The following is a 15,386-nucleotide window of genomic DNA, read 5'->3' on the forward strand; positions in this document are numbered from 1 at the left end:
GATCCCTGATGTCAGATTTATGTCCATTTATCCTTTGGCGTAGAGTTTGGCCTGTTTGTCCAATATAGAGAGCTGAAGGGCACTGTTGGCATTTGATGGCATACACAATGTTAGAAGATGAGCAATTAAATAGTCCTGAGATGGTATGTTGGATGTTGTTGGGGCCAGTGATGGTGTTGTCTGGGTGTATGTGGCAGCAAAGTTGGCATCTGGGTTTATTGCAGGCTCTGGTACCAGTGTCCATGTTATGTCTGGTGGTTGTATTATTGTGGGTGAGAAGTTGTTTAAGATTGGGTGGCTGTCTGTAGGCAATGAAAGGTCTTCCTCCCAGAGCTTAAGAAAGACAGCTGTCATTGTCTAGGAGAGGTTGTAGATCTCTGATGATGCGTTGTACTGTTTTAACTTGGGAGCTGTATGTGATTACTAGTGGTGTTCTGTTATTTTCTTTTTTGGGTCTGTCTTGCAGCAAGTTCTCTCTGGGTATCAGTCTGGCTCTGTTGATCTGTTGTTTAACTTCATCGGCTGGATATTTTAGTTCTAAAAAGGTTTGCTGTAGATCTCTTAGTTGAGAGTCTCTGTCTGTAGAGTTGGAACAGATGTGGTTGTAACGTGCATGCACACAAAAGCTCAAACCAATGACAAACTTAGTTGGTCTCTAAGGTGCTGCTGGAAGGAATTTTTGTGTGTGTGTTTCAACTACGTCAGACCAATATGGCTACCTACCTGTAACTAATATTTTTGAATGTTTAATATTTGGTGTATGCAGAAAATGTCCCTTCAAATGTTTTGTACAAATAGTTTTGTACTGTGAAATAGTGAAGCAGAGTTTTAGTGTATGCAGAAAATGTCCCTTCAAATGTTTTGTACAAATAGTTTTGTACTGTGAAATAGTGAAGCAGAGTTTTAGTTTGCTTTTCATATGCAAAGTACTACTATTACATTTATTTTTCCTGACATAGAGTATTGGCTTTTGGATAGTAATCAGTTTTTTAATTATGATATTTTAGATTGTTAAAGTTTTTGTGCTTTATGGTATTATGAGCCACCTTGGATGGGCTATGCCCTAAAAGCCTGTATGTAAATAAATTACTATAAATAAATATTATTTGTGTTCTCAACTTTTCTTTAAAGGAGAGAATGCATTTTCAAGAGCTCCACTTATAAATGGCCTGATTGGACCAAGCCCCCATCTCCCTCATACAACTTTGGTTCCGGGAGGAGGAATAGGCTCCTTTTCTACAATAGCACAGCCACCATACACAGACACAAGGTGAGTCAAATTGAGTAATTTGATATCTCCCCTACTTCAGCATAGCTATAATGATTGAACCTATCATGTTGCTAATGAGTTGGGCTCTCTGATTTCTCTTCTTCCGGGGTTTTAGAGTAACCAAAATTATTAATAATTTTGAGGTGTTGCTATTTGTGTGTGTTTTTGGAATAATGTATTTCCTATATTGAAATGAACAAATCCCTATTTTGCTTTGCTTTGCCAGGGATAAGAATGCAGCATTTAATGCGGTGATGAATGATCCCACCAGTTCTTGGGTTCCGTCTGCTACACCACTGGATGGTGAAGGTGATACCATGTCTAACGCGCAGAGAAGCACTCTTAAGTGGGAAAAGGAAGAAGCACTTGGTGAAATGGCAACGGTAGCACCTGTTTTGTACACAAATATCAATTTTCCAAATCTAAAGGAGGAGTTCCCAGGTATGTTATAAATTGTAGAATCATAAAATTGGAAGGAACCTTAAAAGTAATCTTACCTAATCCAACCTTTTGCCAGTACAGGAAATCCACTGAGTTAAACCTTGCATTACAAATCTGTTAGACACCAATCTTATTTCGTAAAGTTCAGCTTTTCTGAATTCTGAAAAAGGCAACAGTTTCATGTTTACTGTTTACTGATGCATTGATGATATTCCTAATCAAAGCAAAATAACAAAATCTTACTCCTTTTTCTCCTATGCATTCTCAGATTGGACTACAAGAGTGAAGCAAATTGCTAAATTGTGGAGGAAAGCAAGCTCACAAGAAAGAGCTCCATATGTGGTAATAAGTATTTTCCATTTTTGTTGAAACAGAAAAAAAGGTTATGTCTCTGATTTCCATTAATTAGTCCACAGTATAAGTATTTTAAGTTTTAAAACTGCTATAAAGCACACTGCTTCTGCAACATGCATTTTACATACATGAATTTCAGTTAGTTTTGTAAATTTACTTTTTATGGATTTGGAGCCATGCCTGCTTTCTTCTGACTGCTCTTTTGCATCTCTAAAAACCTAGTGTTGAATTTGCATACTAAACTTTTAAAAAACTGACATGATTTGATCCTCTGGAAAAGTAAATATCATGAACATCACCTGGAAATTAATTCCTATAGCTGTTTTTAAATGGTTAAACTGATTATATTATTAACTGAAGTGATGTCTGTTGGGGTTTTTTAATTTCCCATTTGCTCTGTTTAGTGCTTACAGTGGTTAGCTTGATTTCGGATATTGTCCCAATTCACTTTATATGTTTCATGAAATAATGAAGCTGCTGTTGGTGCAAAACACATGGATAGGACTCTTTTTCTTGTACTGTTTTCAATGTGTGTGTTGTGTTGTTTGTTTTGTTTGTTTGTTTGTTTGTTTTGCTACCGTAACTGTACCTTTGATATGACATAGGTGCATGAACCTTATTTTGTGTGTCCAGGAAGATTAGTAGTTCACAGGTACCATAAGACTCTTTGTTTTTGCTACAACAAACAAACATGGCTACCTTTCTGGAAATGTAACCGGGGGTGTCCTAGTTTCTTATTTCCTATGTGAAATTTATTCAAACCCTGTAAAGCATTTGTGGGTTTTGTGTTGGTAATAAAGAATGGCATTACTTTCAATATCAGTCTAAAACAAGTCTAAAAAATTACATGTGTGCTTGTTTTGCAGCAAAAAGCCCGAGATAATAGAGCTGCCTTACGGATCAACAAAGTGCAGATGTCTAATGATTCCATGAAAAGGCAGCAGCAGCAGGATAGCATTGATCCAAGCTCTCGTATCGACACTGAACTCTTTAAGGACCCATTAAAGCAGAGGGAATCAGAACATGAGCAAGAGTGGAAATTTAGACAGGTGTGTTGCATTTGGTCTTTGATTCTCCCTTTTGTCTAGTACAGCTGTAGAAAGAGCTGCCCTTAATTAACATCAGATGCTAGGAAAGGAAATAGTAGTTAATCATATACTTTGTGTACAGCAAGTACAGGTAACCTTTGAAGTGACATCTACATAATCCTAACACCTTAACTGAGAATTTTCAATTTAAAGTGACAAAAAGTGGGGCTTAAATTAAACTTTCCTCCATCTGCTACCGTTTTGTGACTAGCTCCATCCCTGTACCTTCTCTCTGTAGACTGGTAGGCCTCAGTAAGTTTTAGGCCCCTCAAATTGGCCCTGTGGTTAGAAAGTTTAAGACAGGCACCCCCAAACTCTGGCCCTCCAGATGTTTTGGCCTACAACTCCCATGATCCCTAGCTAGCAGGACCAGTGGTCAGGGATGATGGGAATTGTACTCCAAAACATCTGGAGGGCCAAAGTTTGGGGATGCCTGGTTTAAGAAGTCCCACCATACTGCAAATGCTTGGAGAACTCAAAGCCATTTCATAGTTCAGCTTCTCGGTGAGGCACCACATGTGTAGAAGGTAATTCTCAAGTCATGAGCATTTGTAGAGGCTACTCATAGCTATTACAAATGCCTGGAGGATTATTTCCACATGGTGTTTCACAAGAAAGTTAGCAGGTTTTTCTCCACTAGTGAAATAAAATGTCATTTTGATAGTCAGTGCATTCAGCATATGTAGACCAGTGTATTGTGAGCTGCATGCTATGTTACCTCATGTGCCAAGCCACCATAGGGATAATTTTGTTTTACATAAGAAACTCAGAATAGGACCTTTAAAAATAAAGTTCAGGAGCCTCTGGTACTTTCACCTTGGATGGAATGTCCAAGAAAGTTATACAGTGCCCCTGTATCTTTTAATAGATGTTGTTTTCTTCTTCAAATTTAAGTATATATTCTGAGAGATCTGCATGTTTGCTATTAGTCATCTGGAAGCCTGCATAAATAATATACATATTAGAAATAATTGGCCCCATATTATTGATTTGTTGGAACTTTTCAAATGACCTTACAATGTGCTTATAAGTTTTTTTACTATTGTTTAATTTCCTGATAGTTATAATGCAACCTGGTTTTTTTCCTTTCCTAAAACAGCAAATGCGTCAGAAAAGTAAACAGCAAGCTAAAATTGAAGCAACTCAGAAACTTGAGCAAGTGAAAAATGAGCAGCAGCAGCAGCAGCAACTGCAACAACAACTTGGGTCACAGCAGCTTTTGAACCAGTCAGGTTCAGACACACCTAGTAGTGGGATTCAAAGTCCTTTAACCCCTCAGACTGGCAATGAAAGTATGTCTCCTGCACAACAGACATTATATACAAAACAGCTTCCTGGTACCCCTACTTCTACACCTTCTGATGTTTTTTTAAAACCACAGGCCCCACCTCCACCTGCAACACCAAATAGAATGCCTGTTCAAGATGCACATTGCCAGGCACCACCACAACAGATATTTTCTCCTTGCTCCTCTACCAGACCACCTTCTCCTGTTGACCCTTATGCAAAAATGGTGGGAACTCCTAGGCCACCACCTGTTAACCAAATTCAAAACTTTGGCAGAATAAATTCTGTTACATCAGTAGATATCTGTCCACCCCCTTCACCCATATCCAGGCCAGCTCAGGCATCTGAATCAGCAGGGAGCAGACCATCACCTGTCAGAGATTCATGTTCTTTGTCTCCAGTCAACAGTGACCCTTATGCAAAAGCTCCAGATACACCCAGGCCTACAATGGGAACAGAACCTTTCTCCAAACCTTTGGGGATATCAAGATCACCTTTAATTGCAGAACAACCAGGGAAAGCATCTTTATCAGTGGCAAACAGTGACCCCTTTGCTAAACCACCTCCAAGGACAGATGCATTTCAAAGGCCCCGGATGTCTCCTGCTGACTCATATGCACGTCCACCATTGACTCCCATTCCTGTTGAGGGAAGTCCTGGCCCATTTAAAACTCCAATGCGCCCAACTCAGTCCCCACAAGATCTGTATGCTTCAATGCCACCAACCCCACGGCGCATGTCTGTGGACCCCTATGAACGGCCTGTTTTGACACCAAGGCCAGTAGATAGCTTTTCACACAATCCATCTAATGATCCATATAGTCAGCCTCCTCTGACTCCGCATCCAGCAATAAAAGAGACTTTTGCCCACCCACAAAGAGTAGTGCGAAACCAGGGTGATTCTTTTTCTCAATCTGGAACTATTTCAAGGGCAGTTGCTCAGGACCCTTACGCCCAGCCTCCGGGTACTCCTCGGCCTGTCGCAGACCCCTACGCCCAGCCTCCAGGTACTCCTCGGCCTGTCGCAGACCCCTATGCCCAGCCTCCGGGTACTCCTCGGCCTGTCGCAGACCCCTACGCCCAGCCTCCGGGTACTCCTCGGCCTGTCGCAGACCCCTACGCCCAGCCTCCGGGTACTCCTCGGCCTGTCGCAGACCCCTACGCCCAGCCTCCGGGTACTCCTCGACCTGTCGCAGACCCCTACGCCCAGCCTCCGGGTACTCCTCGGCCACTTGCAGACCCCTACGCCCAGCCTCCAGGTACTCCTCGGCCTGTCACAGACCCCTACGCCCAGCCTCCGGGTACTCCTCGCCCCACTGCTGTTGACCCATACATGCATCAGCCACTCACACCAAGACCTGCACAGACTGGAGACTTATTTGCTCAGGTTTCAGCTAATCAAAGGCATTCTGATCCATATGCCCAACCTCCAGGTACACCAAGGCCGGTTAGTAGTGATCCATATTCTCAACCACCAGCAACACCAAGGCCTGGAATTCCAGAACCTTACAGTAGACCAGCCCTAATGTCAAATCGTGATCCTTATCTGCAGGCATCACAGAACAGGACCTTACCTGGGACATTTGTAAGGCCATCAGATCCGTGTTCTCAGCCTCCAAAGCTGTTGGGACCTGCTGTGACAGATTCTTTTAGCCATGCTTCAACAGCACCACCTTGTGATCCTTATGATCAACCTCCAATGACTCCAAGACCTCAGCCAGAAACTTTTGGAACTGCTCAGCTTCCCCACGATGTTTCAGATCAGCCAAGATCTGGATCAGAGGGGAACTTGGGCTCATCTGTAAACTCTTCCATGAGCTTGCAGGGAAAACAGTTCCCCCAAGCTTCTCCTGGCCCAGTACCAACAGCTGGAGCAACAAATACGCAGACAACAATGTCTCAGGCAGATGCAGAAAAAATAAGACAAGTGAGTTTACTGTTGTTGAATAACATGCTTGTGAAAACTATGAGATGCCAGAGTTGATAGAACCTATCAATAGCTTCTAGAAACATTGTGGTTGTGTTGTATCAATAAATCATTTCTTTTCTACTATAAGATGCAGGTATTTTGTATTCTGTGGCAGTAGTCTTATCATCAGTATCAGGCCTTTAACACTGTCTGTATCCTAGTGAAACCACTTCAGGGGTTTAGTGGTGACTACAAAGCCCTGAACAACATAGAACCCAGATACCTGAAGGAACATGTATTCCTTTATTTTCCTTCCTCAGCTTTAAGAACTTCCAGGGAGGCCCTTCTGCTTGTCCCATCTCTTGAGGGGTACTCAGTTACATGAAATAGGATCTTTTCAGTAGTGACACCCCAATTGTAGAATAATCTCCACCTTGAGATAATGGATGGTGCATACATTGTTTAGTGTTTTTAGCACCAGCTAAAATCTCATCTCTTCCTTCAGGCTTCTGATGCGGAGAGGGGAACTGATTTTGTGGTATTAATACTGAAAGGAGATGTGTGTTACTTAGGTGCTTTTTCTATTTTCTTCTAATGTTTTATTTACTGTTTGATCTGTTTTGATGTTTCATTATGTATATAACCTGTCCTGGGATCACTTGCTGATGAAGGGTGGTATAAGAATGAAATAAATAAATGATCTGAATTGTTTTTGTTCCCTGTCAGCGCCAGAAATTACGTGAGATTATTCTGCATCAGCAGCAACAAAAGAAGAATGCAATCCGTCAAGAGAAAATGTCACAAGAGCCTACCACAGCACCTCATGCAGGATCTACTCAACCATGGCAGCAGCAAGAAAATCTGAACCAGATTTTTAACAGGCCTCCTCCTCCGTATCCTGGGAATGTTAGGTCAGCCATTGTCCCTCCCAGCGGACTAAGGTTCACAGGTTTTCCCATCGATGGGCAGTTTAATAGACCCCAATTTCCAGGAGATATGGGTGGAATGGCAATGAGACCTCATGGAATTAGGTATACTTCTTGATTACTTCATCATAAAATACAGTATATGTCATTGTTTAATAAATTTGTGGGTTCTTTGTATGTTTTAAGTGTTGGTTATATTAGGTAAAGGGACCCCTGACCATTAGGTCTAGTCGTGGACGACTCTCGGGTTGCGGTGCTCATCTCACTTCACTGGCCGAGGGAGCCGGCGTACAGCTTCCAGGTCATGTGGCCAACATGACTAAGCTGCTTCTGGCGAACCAGAGCAGCGCACGGAAACACCGTTTACCTTCCTGCCAGAGCGGTACCTATTTATCTACTTGCACTTTGATGTGCTTTCGAACTGCTAGGTTGGCAGGAGCAGGGACCAAGCAATGGGAAATCACCCCGTCTCGGGGATTCGCACCACCAACCTTCTGATCGGCAAGCCCTAGGCTCTGTGGTTTAACCCACAGCGCCACCTGCATCCCAGCTGGTTATATTAAGTGACCCTTTAAAAATGTTCCGGTTTAAAATTATATCTGAATGTGATGCTGCAAACACATTAAATGCTACACTCATGTTATTTTATTGAACCTGCTGAACATTTGCTTTTCTGTGAGAAACACTGAAGCAGGGGCAAAAATATGTGACCTCTTCAAGTAAGTGATCTTGCTTAGTATCCTTAATTTCAAAATTGTTCTACAAGTAGGTTTAAATTCTTTAGTGCAAAAGATATGACGGAACAAAGTTATGTTCTGGGCAATAAAGAGGCTCTATTGAGACTGTAGGTTTAAGGGCAGACTATAAATAATATATTGCAAACTTGTATTTTTTATCATAGTAAATAAATAGAATGCTTGTTTAGCCCAGATAATACATGGATTAGCCTGAAATATGATTTTTTCACTTGTTTTTCCTGATTATTTCAATAGTTATGTAAATTGCCTTAATTTAAACCAGTCCACTCTGTTTTGACACCTGTTCTGGATTTCATCATAATATGAAGATAAGCATGTATTGCTACTTTAGACGTAATGACCATCTAGTCCAATAATTTGTTTCAGTAACAGCCAGTCAGAATCTAAATTGGCTAGCAAAGGTGTCACTTCAATTGATTCAACAGATATAACATCCCACAAAATTGGTTTGTTGTGTAAACTTTCTACAATCTAAGTCAACCAATTTTTTTTCCAGATTTGGTTTTTCTGGAGGTGGTCATGGTCCTCCACCATGTCAAGAACGTTTCCTTGGGCCTCCCCAGCAAATGCAACGTGCTGGAGTTCCACCACAACTCAGAAGATCAATTGACATGCCTAGACTCCCTAACAAGCCACAAATGGGCAACCCTATTGGACTCTCACAGCATTTCCCACCACAAGGTATTCAGGTTCAACAGCACAACATCATGGGGCAGGCATTTATCGAGCTCTGTCACAGAGCACCTGAAGGCAGGCCAAGACTTCCTTTTAATTCCTCATCAGCTGTTACAAACACAGTCCCCCAGCATCAACAACATACAGGATTTGTACCTAGACAGGACTGTCAAGGCCCAAGACACCTAGAGCCCACAAGACATAATTCTCAAAGCCTAAACAATCCATTGCATGTGGCAATGGGTTTGGAGCATTTACCGCCAGGTCAGCAAGCTATAGTGAATCCCAACCAACCACCTGTATTAGTCATGTGTTCTTTAGGTCATCCACCAGTTAATGATGCTTTTTCAGGAGGTTCTTTGCCAACAACACCACCTATTGAGGCAGCAAGTGACTTACAGATTCCCAACCAACCCACTGATGGTTTAGAAGAGAAGCTTGATCCTGATGACTCCTCTGTAAAAGATTTAGATGTCAAGGACCTTGATGGTGTTGAGGTTAAAGATTTAGTTGACGAGGACCTTGAAAATCTAAATCTAGACCCAGAAGACGGCAAAGGAGATGAACTGGACACATTAGATAATCTTGAAACTAATGATCGTCACCTTGATTACCTTCTAAGATCAGGCGAATTTGACATAATTGCCTACACTGATCCAGACCTCGATTTGGGTGACAAAAAAGGTATGTTTAATGAGGAGCTAGATCTTAATGTCCCCATAGATGAAATACAATGCAAGGGAGAAGATACTCAGCAAAAGCATCAGGATGAGAAAGCTGCCACTCCTGCAGCATTGTCTCCTCAGAAAAAAACTGCTGAAGTTAGTGAAATTAAAACAGAAGTTATGTCTCCAAACACATTAGAAGAAACTAAATCTGAAAGTGAAAAAAGAGATGTAAGTGTGGCATCCTCCAGCACTCAGTTTATTGCTGAAACAGAGTTACATGATGGAGAAGCAACATCTGTGATGCCCCATAATGTGGAATTAGCTGGCAAAACAAATATGAATGAGGAAATCACTGTGCCCAGCCCAGATACTGTTCCGGGCCCTGCTCCAACATCAACTCAAGGTTCTTGCAATATCTCTGGATCCACTCCTGTTCTTACAAGTTTGTTAGCTAATGAGAATTCAGAAAACCCTGATGTCAGGCCTCTGGGCTCTCCACCTAATCCACAGCCAGCAGCACAAATCAACCCTGTTTCAAGTATGCCACAAACTTTAATGACATCTGCTGGTCAAAGCATGGAAAATACTGTACCTAATGTGAACATGGTTCCACAAATAAGCCATAACTTCTCACAAGGGACAGCGGTAAATCCAGCCTTCATTCCTGGTCAGACAGCTAATAGCTTTGGGACAGTGCAGCCTGGTAATCAAACTGTGCCTGTTGTAAATCGACCCGGCCCCAGTGGTATGCCTGGGCCACAGCCAATGATGATTCCACAAACATTAGCCCAGCAGCAAAATCGAGAGAGGCCTCTTCTGCTAGAAGAACAGCCTCTTCTGCTGCAAGATCTTTTGGATCAAGAAAGGCAAGAGCAGCAGCAGCAGCGACAGATGCAAGCCATGATTCGCCAGCGTTCAGAGCCATTTTTCCCCAACATTGGTATGTTATTGTTTTTTCTATGATAATGCTAAGTGCGATAGAAACCAACAACCATATATTAATACTTGGAATGTCCACCATTCAGTAACATTTATTATCTCTATTGTGTTTTCTGATTTGTTTAATCTGTATGTAGAAAAAAAGAAAATAGAAATTGGAATGGGCCCAAGAGGTTTTCTGTTCTTGCAGGGAGAGTGTGTATTTGGAATCCAATTGACATAGCTTGCTGAGCAGCTGAAAGCGTGTATTATAGAAGCTGAAATCTTCATCTGGTGTCTAGCCTGAAACAATGTTGTCAACTTCATTTGAATTGGGGGGGGGGGCTGCCATTCCATTTTTACTGGCCCTCTTAGTTTAGGAAGGAGGAATTTGAGTGAGAATTTGAGTGAGAAGTAAAGGTGAAGGGAATAATTTGGAACAAGGTGCAGCATATTAGGTGTCTTCCACAAGGGGAAGAGCAAATATGCTTCTTCATTCTGCCAAACTCTGTTCATGTTCTGTATTTGAATATGCATTCGTGTGTGTGTGTGTGTGTGTTTCTGTTTAAGTGGATTGGGCAAGCAGGTGCAGGTCAGTTACTCTGCCACTCCTTGCAACCACATCCCCCACTGGTATATTCTGTTTCCAAACTCCAGTTAATATGTTAATATTCTTATTGTCATTGTATATTATTTGTTTTGGATCCAGAGCAGGGTATAACATGCTCTGGAGGTGTGAGAATGGCAAAAAAAATACCTTTGCTATTCTCATAAGGCCAAGAATGTCACGTTAGCAAGTAAGTAAGGGAGAGATCACTATTCCAGCTCTCACTTCAATTTATTGAAATTTGTATAAATTGTGAGCTTACTCAGTTGAAGCAAGCCAGTAAGAGGAAATCCTTGAGGATAGAAGTAAAATAAAAAAATTCCTTCAGTAGCACCTTAAAGACCAACTAAGTTTTTGTTTTGGTATGAGCTTTCGTGTGCATGCACACTTCTTCAGATACAGTGAAATAGAAGTCCCCAGGCACTTATGTAGAGAAGGGGTGGGGATGGGGAGGGGAGGGGGGATCACTCAGAAGGGTGGTGGAAGTGGGTGATTGACTGACTGATAGCTGTTGATGACCGAAAACGACTGCAAATGGTCATCATTTTCGGTCATCAACAGCTATCAGTCAGTCAATCACCCACTTCCACCACCCTTCTGAGTGATCCCCCCTCCCCTCCCCATCCCCACCCCTTCTCTACATAAGTGCCTGGGGACTTCTAGTTCACTGTATCTGAAGAAGTGTGCATGCACACGAAAGCTCATACCAAAACAAAAACTTAGTTGGTCTTTAAGGTGCTACTGAAGGAATTTTTTTATTTTACTTCGACCCAGACCAACACGGCTACCTACCTGTAACCAGAACTTGAGGATAGACTCTGTCATGAAGGTGACAAGTAGAGTAAAAACCTCAAAGCAAATACAGTACATGAGTGGGCAATCTACACAGTCCAGTCCCAGGCATCCCTCCCTCTCTCCCTCCAGCAATATGGTTACTTCTCTTGCAAACAAGGGATTATGCTGCTGGCACTAGCTCAGGGCTAGTATAAAGAGGGGAAATGGCACCTAAGAGAACTGCTTCTGTCTGAAACATTCCCTATGATGCCCATCAGCATTCTAGCATCAATCTATCAGAGTCACCCTGTCTTAATGTAGTTTGAACCAATTATTAAGTGTGAATTTCTAAAACACTTATAGTAACCACAGTAAATTGTCTTTAATAATAATTAAAACATCAATGGACCAAGTTTTTCTGTCATAATTATGAAACTTTTAAAAATAGGCCTAAACAGGTTAGCAGTGGTGAACAAATGATATGCTTATTCACACTGGCTGTTTTATATAATAAATACTTATTCTTCTTAATTTCTGGTTTCATAGATTTTGATGCAATCACTGATCCTATAATGAAAGCGAAAATGGTGGCTCTGAAAGGGATCAATAAAGTAATGGCACAGAACAATATGGGCATGCCACAAATGGTCATGAACAGGTAGGCAAAGATTGTGAATATTTTGGCTTCTCTTAGATATCAGCATGAGTTTCTGCTCACTGAAATTTCAGGTTATTCTGATAGCTGTTACCTTTCTTGGGAGATTAGCAAAGTAAATTTTAGCATTAATTTTACCATTAATCATTAATTTCCTACTTTGTGATTCATGTCATGCACACAAACAGCTGTATTCCTCTGCACATAGCAATAACTCTGTGGTATGCAGAAAAGGGCAGGGGCTGGGAATGTGAAGCAGCAGACTGTGCATGCCCAGGAGCACACTGTTTCCCTTCTGAGATTAGTTTATATCACAATCTCATATTATTAACACTTCATTAATTTTAGCTGTAAAACAAATCCAAAATGTGATTTTATTTACCCATTACTAGATTTGCCTTTATGGGTCAAGCAGTGCCAGGAGTACCAAGCGGTGAAAGCCAGAATCTTGTTCAGCAAGCAATCACACAGGTAATGTTTCCTGAAATTTGAAATAAAGCAGATTTTCGTAAGTGGAATTGTGGTCTAAAAGCTGATGTGCTATAATGGATAGAGCATTTAGACAAACCTGCATCCATATCCACAGCCACTAATGTTTTCATGAGTTAAGTAAGTCTCTGGCCTGAAACCCTAGACATTTGAATTGTTGTCCTTACCTGAGATGAGCAGGTGAGTTGCACTGTTACACCTTATTGCAATGATCATCTCTTTGTCAGAGGAGCTCATCATCCCACAAGGGAAGCAGGATGTTTTCTGGACTGGATCCATAACTATGCCACAACCTATAACCCAAACCCAGTAGCAGCAGCCTCTTGACCACGTGTTGAATGTAGCCTGAGTGCAGAAATCTGTTTCTTGTGCACAGATCCCCATTCCTCACAGCATAAGAGCAACTGTAAAACAGAATTTTGTTTAACACACTCTGTTTCTCCACCCCCCTCCCTTTCAAGGATGGAAACCTAACACCGCAGATGTCTAGGCCTAACCCTCCAAATTTTGGTCCTGGTTTTGTAAGTAAGTATATAACTCTCATAAACGGATATTAGACTTTGAAGCCAACTCCATGGGCACATACTATATTTCAGAATACACACAGCTTATTTACAAGCCCATTCAAAGACAATAATTGAATTATGACATAATTAACTGAAATATTCTGACCCAGTGCATAATAAGCTTTTGAAATGTGACAATCTACCTGTCAGGGGATTGTTGCGGCTACTCTCGAGTAAAGACGCTCCAGTCCGATCTGTCTTTTAAGGTTTTATTGTGCATACTATTTACAGTGCAGAGATAGCAGAAAACATGACCTCCTAGTCACTCGCAGAATCCGGCAATGGCACCCTTCTGCTTTGGGGCCAGCATAATAGCTTGGGGATCCCGAAACGCCGGCCCCTAAACCTGTGTTTGGGTGCGCGCCTCAATTTGGGTGCCGGAAGCGGCTGCGCTCCCTCTTCCACCTGTTGGCTAGGGCAGTGCAGGGGCTCTGATACATCGCTGAGCCTCCCTTCCTCCACTAGCTGGCTTGGGCGGTGCAAGGGCTCTGATGCCTCACTGAGCCTTCCCTCCATTCCACTCTCCTCCTCATTCCCCCGCCTGACCTGCTGCTACCTCTTTCGCTGGGTGAAGTGCTGGTCAGGATGACGGTGGGGAGGCTCCCTGTAGGGAGTCCCCCTGACACTACCGAACTTATAAAATGTGGAAAAACCAGTTGCAGAAACATCTCAGAATAATTAGCATTGCTTAGATCAGGCATCCCCAAACTGCAGCCCTCCAGATGTTTTGGCCTACAACTCCCATGATCCCTAGCTAACAGGACCAGTGGTCGGGGAAGATGGGAATTGTAGTCCAAAACATCTGGAGGGCCGAAGTTTGGAGATGTCTGGCTTAGATGATAATAATATTTGGGTAATAATGACTAACCTGACATTCATTTTTTTAAAGGGGGGATTTTGTAGCCCCATTGTCAGTTCAATTCCTTGGTTAGTGTAAAAAAAGATTGGCCTCAAATTCTGCCTTGAAAGATGTTAGTGCATGCTTGCATGCTCCAGATTTTGTTGATGCTTTGCTCTATTACAAAAAGAGAAAGGTGTTAAAACTTGGCGGGGGGTTGATATGAACGGAAATCCCTTCTTTTTGAAATCAGTTTGAAAATGAGATTTGTGAAAGTTTGCAAAACCCATGGTAAGAAAATTGATTTGTTGTGTTTTATCCTTAGATGATTCACACAGAAAGCAATATGAAGAATGGCTACAAGAAACACAGCAGCTTCTTCAGATGCAACAGAAATTCCTTGAAGAACAAATTGGAGCACACAGAAAATCAAAAAAGGCACTATCTGCAAAACAGCGCACTGCAAAGAAAGCTGGTCGAGAATTCCCAGAGGAAGATGCAGAGCAGCTTAAGCATGTTACTGAACAGCAGAGTATGGTTCAAAAACAGCTTGAACAGGTGAGAGTTTATCAATAACTAAATTGCAATTGTTCCAATAGCAACAATTTTAAAAATGGCAAGAGGTGGTAGCAATTTTTTATAAAGAAACAAAAGTATACGATTCAGAGCCACATAAGTATTTTTAGATTTTCACATACTCCTGAATTATGGTCCCCTGTCAAAGCTATCATTTGAACAGGTTAGAGCAGGTTGTGGTATTCCCAAAATTTAAATTTGGTCCAGTCTAACCTTTGACTTGATTTTGGGACAAAAATGGTATTGACTGCCCAGGTGCATGACCTGTGCCACAGAGAAGACAGAACAAATGCAACCATTTGGAGAGACGGATCCAGCAGGTGCTGCTGAAAGACTTCTGTTTCCCTGTGCTTTTTTAACATTCACATGGAGTCAGTGAGTGAGGTTATCCAGAGATTTGGGATGAGTGTAAATAGGTAAATATGAATACATGGGTATAGAGAAAAGCATAGCACACAGCTTTACCTTGCATTCCCATTTACTACCAGGGAGGTGGTAGAAATCCTGAACAGGTGTCTGCAGGAAGTTCTGGAATGGGAAACAAGCTGAAACATAATCCAGCTAAGATGGTACTGTTGACAAATAAT

General features: G+C 41.8%; 1 protein-coding gene across 8 annotated transcripts in view; it reads left to right on the forward strand.

Moving 5' to 3' along the window:
- The window catches only part of KMT2C (lysine methyltransferase 2C), a 174,594-nt gene that overhangs the window by 133,103 nt on the left and 26,105 nt on the right, over positions 1–15,386 (forward strand). For all 8 annotated transcript variants that reach the window (XM_035129359.2, XM_035129372.2, XM_060280917.1 and 5 more), the window contains 11 exons: positions 1,132–1,270; positions 1,497–1,711; positions 1,980–2,053; positions 2,932–3,114; positions 4,253–6,367; positions 7,076–7,380; positions 8,530–10,316; positions 12,222–12,333; positions 12,723–12,801; positions 13,281–13,344; positions 14,549–14,781. In XM_035129359.2, the coding sequence (XP_034985250.2) occupies positions 1,132–1,270; positions 1,497–1,711; positions 1,980–2,053; positions 2,932–3,114; positions 4,253–6,367; positions 7,076–7,380; positions 8,530–10,316; positions 12,222–12,333; positions 12,723–12,801; positions 13,281–13,344; positions 14,549–14,781 (5,306 nt within the window). The remainder of the gene's footprint in view (positions 1–1,131; positions 1,271–1,496; positions 1,712–1,979; positions 2,054–2,931; positions 3,115–4,252; positions 6,368–7,075; positions 7,381–8,529; positions 10,317–12,221; positions 12,334–12,722; positions 12,802–13,280; positions 13,345–14,548; positions 14,782–15,386) is intronic.

The sequence above is a fragment of the Zootoca vivipara genome, chromosome 12, assembly GCF_963506605.1.
Source record: "Zootoca vivipara chromosome 12, rZooViv1.1, whole genome shotgun sequence".
NCBI lineage: Eukaryota > Metazoa > Chordata > Lepidosauria > Squamata > Lacertidae > Zootoca > Zootoca vivipara.